This window comes from Canis aureus, chromosome 1, assembly GCF_053574225.1.
Source record: "Canis aureus isolate CA01 chromosome 1, VMU_Caureus_v.1.0, whole genome shotgun sequence".
Taxonomy (NCBI): Eukaryota; Metazoa; Chordata; class Mammalia; order Carnivora; family Canidae; genus Canis; species Canis aureus.
Window position 1 is genome coordinate 88,072,796 of NC_135611.1, and position 13,590 is coordinate 88,086,385.

At 45.5% G+C, this 13,590-nt stretch overlaps 1 protein-coding gene across 3 annotated transcripts in view; it reads right to left on the reverse strand.

Annotated features, from left to right (window-relative positions):
* MAMDC2 (MAM domain containing 2) overlaps positions 1-13,590 on the reverse strand; it is a 147,770-nt gene that overhangs the window by 66,703 nt on the left and 67,477 nt on the right. For all 3 annotated transcript variants that reach the window (XM_077907357.1, XM_077907349.1, XM_077907362.1), the window contains exon 5: positions 11,531-11,668. In XM_077907357.1, coding sequence (XP_077763483.1) covers positions 11,531-11,668 — 138 coding nt within the window. The remainder of the gene's footprint in view (positions 1-11,530; positions 11,669-13,590) is intronic.

Here is a 13,590-nt window from a genome sequence, read left to right on the forward strand (position 1 = left end):
GAGAGGCAGAGACACAGGCAGAGGAAGAAGCAGGCTCCATGCAGGGAGCCCGACACGGGACTCGATCCCAGGTCTCCAGGATCAGGCCCTGGACCGAAGGTGGCGCTAAACCGCTGAGCCACCCGGGCTGCCCAAGTCTTTTTTTTTTTTTTTTTTTTTTTTTTGAGTGAAACTAACATGTTGACTTCAAACTAGGTTACAAGTTTTGCCTCTTTAACAGAATATGCAGACAGGGTTGGGATTCGGGAGGTTGGACTTGGGACATCACCCTTGGCAAGGCCTTCGTGGGCTCTGGGCCCACAGGTCGACCACCCGACCTCTGTTAGAGGCATTTTGGTGCAAGAGAGTAACCAGGAAGCAGGAAGGGGGAGGAGAGCCTGGATTGGGCGTTGAGGTGACCTGAGGTCAAGCCCTGCTAGGACCTCAGGCAAGTTACTGGACATCTCCGGGCTTCAATGTCCTGATCTCTAGAGGGAGAACCAAATGCTTCCCTCGCAGAGCTGGTCCAAGCATTACATGAGATTACGCATGTGGAGTGCTCACCGTGGGCCTGGCACATTGTGACTGGCTAATACAATTACAATGAAATAAAGGAATGTCATTAATGATTCTGGTACCATGCCTTCCCCATTGTCTGTTTTGTGCAAAGACTGGTTGTCATTATTAGCAACGTAAGCTGCGGCAACGGAGGAACGCGATGCGTTGTAGCTTCACGACAATGACCTTTCTATTTATAAGTTCAGAACAATTACAGCTTAATATTTTGTTTTATTATGCGGTGCCTGATTAATAACAATCCCTTTTATACTCAGCACAATAGCAACAAGGGTATTAGGAAGGAGATATGCCTTCCTGCACCGGACACTTGCTTTGCTTCTAACACACCACCTGGTGTGCAATAGGCCCTTGACAAATGGTTATTCAAAGCACAGATACAGTCTCAGAAAGGTCCTCACCTCAACATGGCAGAGGAGAGAGGTGAATAAATCAAGGCTTGTTTCTCCTGGCGGCAAATTGTTCAACCCCCTGAACCATCTCCCTTGTTTAACTATAATTTCTCTTAGCATCTTGCCAAGACATGCAACTGTGAGTAAATAAAGATCACAGGCTCAGATGACCAGAGGGCCAGCCGGATCAAGTATACCACTGAAGTGGAGTGGGTCCAGGGGAAAAATCGAGTGATCGATTCATTGCCAACATTTGAAATCATATTTCATCAGCAATGAGAAATAGAAAACAAGCTTCTCTGTGAAACTCAGAGAATCAGATGGCACTGAGCCCCTATTCTCACGCGGCTGGGTAAGAGTGGCAGCCCCTGCACGGGTTAGGTTCTCTGGCCCAACACTGAATGCATCCATCCCTCTGCTCCCAGCTGGTGCCCCGACATCCAGCCCGGTGCCGTAGGCTTTTCCCACTGAAGCTCAAAATATAAATTTTCATAGCACATCTATCCATTTAAAAATGATACCCCCTGTCTGAGTCTGCTAGCGTTGCTATAATGAAGTATCACAAACAACAGAAATGAATTTTTAATCCCAATGCAGGAGGCTGGAAGTTCCAGATCAAAGTGTCAGCAGGATTGTTTCTTCTGAGGGCGGTCAAGGTAAATTGGTTCCAAGGCTCTCTTCTGGAATCTGGTGGCTGGCTGGCAACTTTGGCTTTTCTTGGCTAAGAGATCTTCACCTTCATGTTCACGTGGTATTCTCTCTCTGCACATGTCTCTCTGTGTCTAAATCCACCCCCATCCTCCCAATGACTTTTACAAAGACACCAGTCATGCTGGATTAGGGACCTACTTCAGTATGACCTCATGTTAATTACATCTGCAACAACCCTACCACCAAATAAGGTCACATTCTGAAGTACCGGGGGAGGTGGTGGTGGTTGTAGTGGTGAGGACTTGGGCATATGGTTTTGAGGAAATACAATTCAACCGGTAACACCCACCACCGCAACTTTTTAAAAATTCTGTATATGCCAAATAAGCATATCTGCAGGCTGGAAACAGCTGACGGACTCCCACTTTGCTGACTCTGGGAAGGGATGTTAAACAAAGACACAGAATGTCAGGGGGCACCTGGGTGGTTCAGTGGTTGAGCATCTGCCTTCGGCTCAGGGTGTGATCTCGGGGTCCTGGGATCGAGTCCCACATCGGGCTCCCCAAAAGGAGCCTGCTTCTCCCTCTCCCTGTGTCTCTGCCTCTTCTCATGAATAAATAAATAAAATCTTAAAAAAAAAAAGGAATCAGAATGTCAGACTGAATCAAATCAGAGGACCTCTGAACTGGAAGGAAGGGCAGGCCTCCCCACTAAGCTCCCCACACCCAGGCTGTGGGGGCCCGGCCTCCCCAAGAATACTTTGCTAATAGAGAACATATGCACCCAGCGAGCCTCCGTAACACACCTTTGCTCACTGGGCGCTCCTGTGTCAAAGGCAGGGAGGAAGTATTGACTGCTCTTTGTAATGAAACAGAGTCCCTTGCCAAGATATGCGGGGAGGGGGAGCAATGGGAGGGGACGGGTGGAGAGCCCTTATTTTGTTTCCTTGGTACTTCCTGGCGGGGGCTGTGGAGGTGGGCTGCTCATGCCACCTTTGGGTGAACTTGCTGCAGGGACCGTATCTCACTGACAGCCTCCGGCTGCCTCACCTCTGGGTCCCTCGGGCGCCTGTGCCACGGTCACGTACACCGGGCTGGTCTCAGCTGGTGCCTAAGGGTAGCAGGATGCTGGGGAGGGGCCATTTCCACCTGACCTGGGCTCCTCAGTAACTCCCCATTGGCCTGGCCTTCCCCTCCCCGGTATCAGCCTTCTCTGTTGTCCCAAAGGCCCTCCCCAGCCGGGGCCGCGTTCTGACTTTCGAGAGCCCTGGGCACTTTGGCCGGAGTGGGTCTGCTCCTCCTTAGAACATATTAAAGATTCTATTTTAGTATAAAGATGAACACAATTTAGGCGGGGCTGATGATTTTATCTGTTATTATCACATTCATTATTTTCTTCTGATTTTGTTTTAAAGATTTATTTATTTATTTTAGGAGAGAAAGAAAGAGAGAGAAGGAGTAGGAGGAGCAGAGGGAGAGGGAGAGAGAATCGCAAGCAGACTCCATGCTGAGCACACAGCCTGATGCAGGGCTCGATCTCAGGACTCTGAGATCAGGACCTGAGTTGAAACTAAGAGTTGGACACTGACCCAGGCACCTCATTTTCTACTGATTTTAGAATAAATAAAATGAAAACATTCTCACGGACCCCTAAAAATGTCATGGCTCCTAGGCATGGGAGCTACTATGCCTAACAGACCTGTTGACCTGGGCCCCAGTCACTCCAGCTCTCTCCTTACCCTTCACCGCCAATAAATCTCTTTCCCACCTAATCCAAGCTTAGGGTCTTCCTCTTGGAGGACCCAAACTGACACAGCCATGACAAGGGAAATCATTCCCCAGAGGGTGAGGAGGACCTCGAAGGCCTCTGGGAGACTTGGTGATCCCAGGAGACCTCACAATCCACTAGGAGGTATTCATTCTACTTGTGGGGTGCACAGTAACTGGGCTTACAGAAATGTAAGCCCCATCCCATTATGAATCCATCTTCCTCACCATTGACAGATATCTGACAGTCTTCTCTAAAGGCTAGTTAGTCACCTGCTGTGGGGACAACATATTAATCCATGAATCTGCCGTTAAAGTGCTTCATTAACAACTCATGTACAAGACACTCAGCCAAGTGAGCCACAGTCATTTCTGATCCAAAAACCATCCAGCAAACACAATGTGATGTGCCCACAGTGAGTCAGACAGGCTGCTGGTGCTGAGACCAGGACTGCTGACACCAAGTCTCCCATGGAGCCACTAGACTAGACCGCATTCTGTTGTGCTCCCTGCCCCGCCTCCCCATCATTCAATTGTTGCCAAAGTTGGGTACTATTTACTGAAAATCTGAGTAAGAGTGTTTCTCACTGGGAAACAAAAGGTAGCTGGCTCATCTTAGTTGAAGCGGGGCCGATGATTCACAAATCACCAGGTGTCTGCCACAGGAGGCCAGGCTGGAGGGCTAACTACCAGCCCAGGCTCAGTGTGTGTCCTCGGGTACAACCTACCCCGAGGAAGAAGAGCAAATGTTTGGAGGAATGCAGGCACCATTTTGTGCACCTTTCCAAGGGGAATGAAGAAGGTAGCTTGGAATTCTTGGGGAATTATATCTCTAGTGTTTGGCATTATGAGAATTTTCCTGCCCAGTTCAGTGAGGCCAGTCCTTCTAACTGGTGCAGGGTGCTAGGGCCTTTAGAATACCTGGGAGAGGCAATTTGTCTGACCCTTTAAGTTTGAGTAGGACGAAACTAGGTCTAAATGGACCTTAGATGTACACATCCTATAAGGAAACAAATATTAAGGGATCCTGCAGGCCACAAAGACGTCTAAGTAATCAAACTTCAACTGGAAATGAAAAAGTCTATGACGGGGCCATGAGTTCTCCATACAACTAAAAATTGGGAAGTGCAGTGTCACCCCCCCCCCACACCCAAAGCCATTGCTGCTTTGCCATACTCAGACTTAGAGCAGGTCTATCCTTCCCTAATTCTAGATTATACACAGAGAGACTACAGCTCCTAGGGGGAAAAAAAAACAACAAAAAATAATTTCCAATTGTATCAAAATATCAAAATCTTGGCGATGTCAGCCAAAGGCCTCTTCTGCGCATGTACACTTGCTTCCCTGCATGCAGTAATATGTCCCCATGTTAACTCAACGGTTCATGTGCAACCAGCGGCCCCTTTTAGGTAGCCATTTTCCCCTTGAATTAGGGAAAAAAAAAACTTTGAGGGCAGTTCCTGAAATTTTATTTTCAAACAGTCTGGCTAACCAGCATTCCACAAAAATTGCCCTCGGCTTGGCTCCGATGCCAAGGCATCCTCTGACTCAGCTGTGATTCGGCCTTGTTGGCCACATTTGTGCTCCAGTTGCGACGTCTATATCCGTGTCATGTTGTCTGGACAAGCTGTCTCCTGGGGAAGGGGGAAAGCATGGTCTGAGGAAGCATACGCCAGCTGGGAAAACCCACTGGTCTGCTACCACTGTGAGGAGACAGCACCTAAATACGGGAGGTCACCATGCCTGTTCTTCCTGTCTACGAATCCAACACTGATCGTCATGGATCTTTAGTTCTAAGAGTTTGGGTAAGTTTAGTATAGTAGAGTCAGGCTCTAGTCTTTTTAGACAGCTTTCAGAGATGACATAAATGTAATAAATGAACATGAACTGGGATGTCTCCTAGTCTCTGCTAAGTCCTCAGTGCCAAGAACGATGGGTGACAAGTACCTCCATTCTGTGGTCTGGTACCAGACCATCCCTGTAGGATATGCTACATTGTGGCCGCCTTGGCATCTAAGCTGGCATCACCAGATGTATTCCATCTCTCCCTTCCAGCCTGAGGATATGAGAAGGATCAGAGACATCGCAGACAGAGTCTCTTTGAAGACTGGTGTTCCGGAGCTAAACTGCAATGTGTTTTCTTTTGACCTCCCAAGGAAAAGGAAAGGGATTGCTTCCCCTTTCTTATCTTGATCCAAGAGAAGAGGCTTAATGGAACCACTCATAGAGAGAGTGGAACCTCCATGAGAGGGAAATCACCATTCAACCTCCCCCTGACCCATGCTTGCAGAAATCCCTGAGTTCTTCAATTGCCCTGGGCCTCAAGAGGAGGGTGCTCAGAGTTCTCGGGAGAACTTGATCAGTGATAACTGGGGTTTGTGGGGGCACAGAAGGCAGTTCCTGACTCTTGACCATATACATCTAGAGAAAAGACGTCCGTAGGGACCCTGGGGGTAGAATGGAGAGAAAGGATTCCGTTGCCAGTGAGCTGTACCTCCCAGTTTGGCATGGGCAAAGATTTGAGATTTTCCTTAGCCTAAGTGGCCAGCTCAGAAGGTAGGTAGGCTAGAATGTCTTGAAAGGACTTTTCTCAAAAGGACCACATGCAGTATAAAGGCCAAACTCCAGCTTCCATAGGACTGGTCACATAAAATCTGTTGTCCCCATCCCTTCCTTTTCTGTTCCACTGTCACAACTCCTCCTACCCTGGAGGAGCCAGAAGCAGCAGAGTGAGTAGGAGAACATGAAGGGAAAAGCAAAAGAAGTATGAAGAAAAAAGGCCAATGGCTTTCTCTCTATGGCTCTACCGTGTTTTAGTCTGGGGGGACATTTGAATCGGATGAGATGCTGGAGTTTTGACAGGGCTGAACCAAACCCTTGAGAAGGAGGCTATTAGTTCATACTTCAAAGTGTCCAGAAAGATAAGGTAAGTCATCCAAGGACAGGGAAAGGTGAACGAGCAGAGCCTGTGTAAAGGTAACGGTGAGAAAATTAATAAAACTGCTTCCCCGCTGAGAGCGTATGCAAGGAACCAAGTGGATCAATGCAGAGAGTAAATGCATAGCACTGTTAAGAGGATGCCTGAGCTCTGTCTGAACTGAAAGGAGAAAAGGTGGCCATGAATTATAGAAAGATGCTCCATCCATCTCAGGATCTTGGAGGGAATAAAATCACTCTGACCTTAATTTAGGTTTTGAAACCTTGCTCAGCTCTCAGGGTGGCACCCTACGTGCATATGATTTTTAAAATCTCAGCAAAGAAACAGATTTCCCTCATTATTTGCCCAGTAATTACCTTCTTTTTTTGCCAAGGCAGGTAGGAAACAGTAATGATCTGAGCTACCAATAGGCTACCTCCTGAAAGATTTCGTTTCACTTCATAAAATATTAACAAAGAAAAAAAAATCCATTCATGATGAATCGGAATTGAATGACAAAAAAGCAGGATAATATCCCATCCCCTCCAACATTCCCAAGATGTCTCACAAGAGTTCTGACTGCATTATTTTAGCCATTTCCACCCTGAGACAGACATTCGGAGACCAAGTGCCCATTTGAAAGATCGGACTCACGGTTTGGGGCTGTTAAAAATGCATGGTCAAATGAGGAAAACTCATATATGTGTCACATTTTTCAGATACCACATTCACTCTCCTTTCTTCTACAACACAAAGGCCAGCGCCCTCCTGAAGGTGTCCCTCAACCCCTGGAAGTGTCTAAGCGGACACACAGCTTCGCTTGCCCCCATTGTTCACTTCTCTGGTTTTTCTCTGAAAGCATAAGCTGCTTCCAGTAAATGAATGAACATGAGATGAGTTTTTTGAGCAAAATCTGCTGCTGTGGGCAGATACCTGAACCATTTAATCTTTACTTTGCCACCCAAATTGATAGAGCTCAGGAAAAATCAATACATCCAGTAGATGGCAAATGTACTTAGAAAGGCAACCCCCCCTCTTAATTTAGAGCACTGGAAGGTTATTATTATTATTATTTTTTGTTCTCCCAATAGTGATTCTGGCCAAAACTCTGAGTCCTATGGGCAGAGAGCTTTTCAAGGAAAATATCAGAGAATCTTTAGAACTCATCTGTTTTAGCCTCACTGTATATAGGAAGAAGTCTTATATGGGAGCCCATGTGTGAGGGGTCTGAATGTATGTGTGTGTGTGTGTGTTTTAGGTGAGGAGACAGCTGTCTGGCCACAACTGATCATCAGTGTAGAAGTTCAAGAGAAACAGCAGAGAGTCAGGGGAAAATGAGTAGAACGTAGGCACCCAGGCTGCAGACTTGTCATGAGCAGGAGCATAACTGAGGTCTGGGTGTTACTCTGCCATCACCTCATATCCCAGAACTTTCAAATGCTCTCCAATCACTGAATAAAGTATCCACTCTCATGCCTGTACGCCTCTGCATATGCTGTACTTCTTATCCATCTAGCCAAATTCCAGTTCTGAGATGACTTCTTCTAGAAAGCTTTCCCTGAACCCCCAAAACCAAGGCAATCTTTCACTTTTCTGTGGTCCCATATCATTTATTTCACAGCTCTGTTAGTCATGCATCATTGTGCATGCTTACAGAGTATTTTGGTATTTGAATAATTTGAGAAATGCCATAATACCCATTAACACAGAACTGTATTAAAGGCACCAAGAAGTCCTGAAACAAAGAAGTCTGTGTAGCTTTCTTCAGCTCAGGGTTTCCCTAGTTTATTTTTCCCCCTGGTTACGATAAGTGGTGAATTTGGAGATTTGGATGTACAGCATTAGGACTAAAATACTAGAACTCAAAGCTATCTTAGAGATTATGGAATTCAAATTCTTCATTTGAAAATAGGCCAGTGGAGACCTTGAGAAGATGAAGGACTGCTTAAAGCAATCCAGCACTCGGAGAACTGGGTCTGGAGCACAAGTGTTGAACTCCTAGCCTGGTCCTCTTTCTCTGTTCCTTATTGACACTGCTGAGGTCGGAATGTTCCATGGTCACAAATGAGAGTGAGGAAAGTCTAGGGATGATGCACTCCTCAGAGGATGGATGACACTCAAGTGACAAAGTCAAATGGATGACCTGATAGTAGGATACAGATCCGTTGCCTCTCCCAAGAAATATGTGTTCTCCCTAACCAACTGGTCCTCATCATCATTGAGGATGCAAAATGATATGGGGCGCCTGGCTGGCTCAGTTGGTGGAGCGTGCAACTCTTCATCTTAGGGTTGTGAGTTCAAGCCCCACGTTGAGTGTAGAGATTATTTAAGAAAGAACACCTTTTAAAAAAAAGGAAAAAGAAGGGACGCTTGGGTGGCTCAGTGGTTGAGCATCTGCCTTCGGCTCAGGGCGTGATCCCACGGTCCTGGGATCTAGTCCCATGTTGGACTCCCCGCAGGGAGTCTGCTTTTCCCTTTCCTTTATGTCTCTGCCTCTCTCTGTGTGTCTCTCATGAATAAATAAACAAAATCTTAAAAAAAAAAAAAAAGGAAAAATGATGCATAGAACAAGTGGTCATTAAGTCATCATATCGGTTACTCAGTGCATCTGACTCTGGAACTAAGTGATTTGGGAGAAGTTTTCTGACACTTTCCCATATTTAAGTTCAGACATCTATGTTAATGACATCAAGAGTTATAACATTATTAATGTATTACTCTTTCAAGATTTCTTTCTATTTCCTTTACTAAATTCTTAAGATATGGGAGAAAGTTATGTAAGTTGTCATATTCCTTGAAACAAAGCTTTTAAGAGTTGGCAACATTTTGTTGTTTTGAATGAACCAGATTGGTGGACTAATCTGTCATGCTAGGTTATCACCCACTCACCACATGACACTTACAGTGTGGCTCCTACAATGGCCACAAATGGAGTTGGGCTCTGCGTGCGTAGGGCCAAAATATGTATGTGTGTATATATATATATATATATATATATATATATATATATATTATATATTCCAGTCATTTGTCATTTCCAAAAGTACTAGCCCTTTCTTTTAGAAGAAGTAAGTGAAAATGTTTTGGGTTTTTTTGTTTTGTTTTGTTTTCTAATCACAATTATTTATGTAAGTGACCTAAGATGTATCTAAAGAAATCATTTCTAGAGTGTTTTTTGTTCTCTTGTTCTACTGTTTGGTCCTCTATTTACCGAGATAAGCACTGTCTGGTTAACTAAACTAACTACATTGTTGTGACTGCATCTCTCCTTGCTCAAAGACCTCCAATGGTCTCCCACTGTCGACATTATAAAGTTAAGTTCTCTTTCCTGGCATTTGAGGCCTTTGCGAATTTGCCCCTACACCACTTTCCCAATCATATCTCTCCTCCGATACCCCATGATTGCTACCATGCATCACTCTCCCTCTCTTGTCTCGGCCTGTCAAGGTCCTATCCATTCCGCAAACGCAGTTGACTTCTTTCATCATGTCTTCTAGAATGTCCAAGCAGTAAGTGATCTCTCTTGTCTCTGAATACCCCGCACTTTCCTTTTATGAGGGAAGTGGGGGGACCACTCTTAGATCACTTGACACATGCTACCTTGTCTTACATCCATGTATGATAGAAATCTTTTTCTTTTTTTTTTTTTTAAAGATTTCATTTATATAAGACACACACACATACACACACACAGAGAGAGAGAGAGGCAGAGACAAAGGCAGAGGGAGAAGCAGGCTCCATGCAGGGAACCCGACGTGGGACTCGATCCCAGGACTCCGGGATCATGCCCTGAGCTAAAGAGAGATGCTCAACCACTGAGGCACCCAGGCATCCCTCTTTTTCCCTTTCTTGAACGTATATTCTTTGAAACTGGGCAAGGACCATAGGGAATGTGCCATTTTATTGTCGTTTTTCCAATCAGAACCGATACAGAGTCAAATGAATGAAAATGCTAGCTCCAATGTTGCATTTGTCTTAAACAAGTGATCCTAGGAGATTCCAACCTTTTAATATATGATTACTTAAGAAGCCTGGGCATGTTGAAAAGAGAAAAGGAACAGATAAAATAAAGTCTGCAAAATAGAAGTTGACTAACTGGGCCTGACCTGAAGGTGTGTTTTTTTGGCTCATGCTGTGTTTTTAAAGAAAATATTTACCAGGGCACCTGGGTGGTTCAGTCGATTAAGCGTCTGCCTTTGGCTCAGGTCATGATCTTAGGGTTCTGGGATCGAGCCCCATGTGAGGCTCCCTGCTCAGTGGGGAGCCTACTTCTTCCTCTTCCTTTGTCCCTCCCCCTGCTCATGCTTTCTCTCTCAAATAAATAAATAACATCTTTTAAAAAAAAGAAAATATTTACCAATTTCAAAAAATTGGGGAAATTTCACATAAAATCCTTGCCTTCCTGGTGATCTTATGAAATAAAAAGATCTGCCCTTTGGACCCGCAATCTCACATGGCAGCAACTAATTAGAGCTGAGTACCCTTTGTACAGGATCTGTGCTTCCTAATTTTCCACAATCCTCACCCAGCCCACATGTCACACTTATAACATCTGCCTGGCTCCTTTAGGAAACTGAGTGTGAGAGTCTGGCTATAAAGGAGACAGAAGAGGTAGGAGCAGTCTCAGAATGGAGACTGTCCAGAGCCAAGATAAGCTACAGGATGGGCGCTTAAAAAAAAGTTAGAGACCAGGTTACAGTAAGCCCTTGCACACGTCTCCCATCTATGGAGATGGTCTCCTCAAAGACAACTTATCCCCAAGAACCTCTCCTCTCCATTTTCCTGCACAGTCCAGCCCACTTGGCCACTAGGTGGCCCTGTTGCTTTCAGGATTCATCACTGGGAATTGAGACTCACCTCAGGGCCACTTGGGAAGTTCATAAGGACTTGTTCCCATCACTCAATCTATTTTTAGTGAAAAACAATCTAGGATTATTCCAGACTTGCCTTTAGGGATAAGAAACATAGAACAACAAGTAGAGAAGAAAGTAAACTATAATAGGGAAATGTGTAAAGAGCAAGGCCAGGTCACAGGTGAAGAAAAGCCTTTAACCGGGAGGCCTTCCCCTTAGTTACAGAGCTCCCGTCCACGGGTTGTCTCAATCTCACAGCCCACCTTTCCTGCTCTTCCACCACGACTCCTGGCCTCTCCTCCCTTCTCCTTTTTCTGTGGACAGGGCCACGGTTAGGTCAATGTAGGGACGAAAACACTTCTCCTGGGAAAAGGACACCATCTGTCGCCAGCTCACCCAGTTCACTCTTGAAAGTGTGATCCTGTGGGAGAACGGAAGGGGAGTTCCGAATGTTTCCTCCTCCGACAAACCAGTTCACATTGGGGTTCCAGCGGTTCACAAAGCCACAGAGATGATTTTCTTCAAAGTCGCATTCTGGCAGAAGAGAAAAAGAAACACATTTTGTGGAGACATGGTCACCCCTCGGTATACCCTGACCCACTACGGAGTTTGCTCTTCCAAATTCAGATATGTTTCTCATTCCCTTTGATCACTGGAAGCTTTGTACCAGGATCCCTGGACAATAATGGAAATTTTAAGTCATTTTTGCTTCTTTGTATTACGGCCCGTCCACTTACCAGCCACGTGGCTTGTAGCATGACCTCTCTCAGCTTCTGTTCCTTCATTTGTGAAATGAGGGGAACACTCCCACCACACAGGATGGTTGTAAGTGTGGCCACTCCCAACACAGTGCTGGGCATGTGGTTAGTGCTTGGTGTATCAGCCCCCTCTGCTTTAAAGCCCTATTTGGGACTATCTGCTTAGCTCCAGAAATTGTATCTGCCACCCTTCTGGTAGCATACTTCCCCATCCCCTTCTCTCCTGATGGTAGACAAGATACCCAGGGCAAAAGGACATGTTTCTTAGGTGTTAAAAGCCCCTGCTTTTCTTTTCTTTTTTTTTTTTTTTTTTAGCCCCTGCTTTTCTTATTAACAACAAACAGTCAGAAAGGCAGGGCAGGCATATCCTACGCTCTGGGTTCTTCTGCAGCGACTGAGTGGAGAAGAGAAAATAGAGACACTTCACCTACCTCCCCCGCCCATACACACACTTTTAGTTGCACTGACATGTTTGCAAAGATAAATTTTTCTCAGGCTTGTTTAGTGGGAATAAGAAGCTCACAAACGAAGGACCCCCATACTCATCAACTAAAAATATGAAGTATGATTGCCCTCGTCATCTCCCATTACCCCCTTCAGACCCCACCTCCACCTTTTCTCACCCTGCTCTGCCCTCCAGAGGTAGACTTATATGGACTGTACCAATGGTCTCCCCTGCCTTTTGCCTTCCTGTTGGATTTGACCAATGGAAAGTAAGAGAAGAATGAGGCTGGTGGTGTTCATTTCTCTAGTTCCCTCCCTGTCAGGCTGCCATGGGTTGGCTGTGTCCCTCTTCCAAGGACACAGGTCCTATCAAATAACCCTCACCACACAGCCACTGGCTCCAGGCTCCAGTAGCACCCCTCCCCCCCCCCCCCCCCGCCTTGCCCTAAAGTCTGACGAATCACCATTCTTACCAGTTCTGAATTGCCACATAAGCTTTTGCTGGTTTCCTTTACCTACCCTCACCTCTGTAGCCCCTAATGAGTCTTCTTCAAATTAGGTGGGATGCACCCTGTTTCCACTTTCCTGCCAGGACCCTGATTGATATAGCTATCAATGGGTTTTTACGTTAGCAATCACTGAAAAATGTTAAGATTTTTATCTGCAACTTTTTCACTGCAGCGTCTGCCAAGCAATACCCAACATTCCATGCCCAGGGCTGCTGAAGAATAAAATAGAAAGCAAAACAGTCCTTAATATGCCAGGTTCTATTCTAAGCACTTTAACTGAATTAACTTATTTAATCCTCAAAACAGTCCCATGAGGTAGGTACTATTATTAACCTCATTTTACAGATGAGCAAACAAGCAGAGAGTGCACAGAAAGAAAGGGGAAGGGATTATGGGATCAGGCTACTCAACAAGATGAAAGTATTGGCACTCCTTTTGCTTTTTTATTTTTTTTTCCTTTTTTTTTTTAAAAAAAAAAACAAACAAACAAACCAGAAGCCATTGAGTGATTTGAAGAGAGGAAATTTACATTTTTAAAGTGCCCGGCACTGTGCCAGTCACCTTCATACTTATGATCCCATCAGCTTCCATGTTATTCCTATGAGGGAAGCAGTTTATATCTATTTTGCAAGTGGAGAAAGAGAGGCTGCAGGGCGCAGGGAGCTGAGGGCCAGCAGGTGCTGCTGCACCAGGGGCGTCCATCTGGTGAGTGTACTCTGGGATCCACACCAGCCCCCAGGGGGTG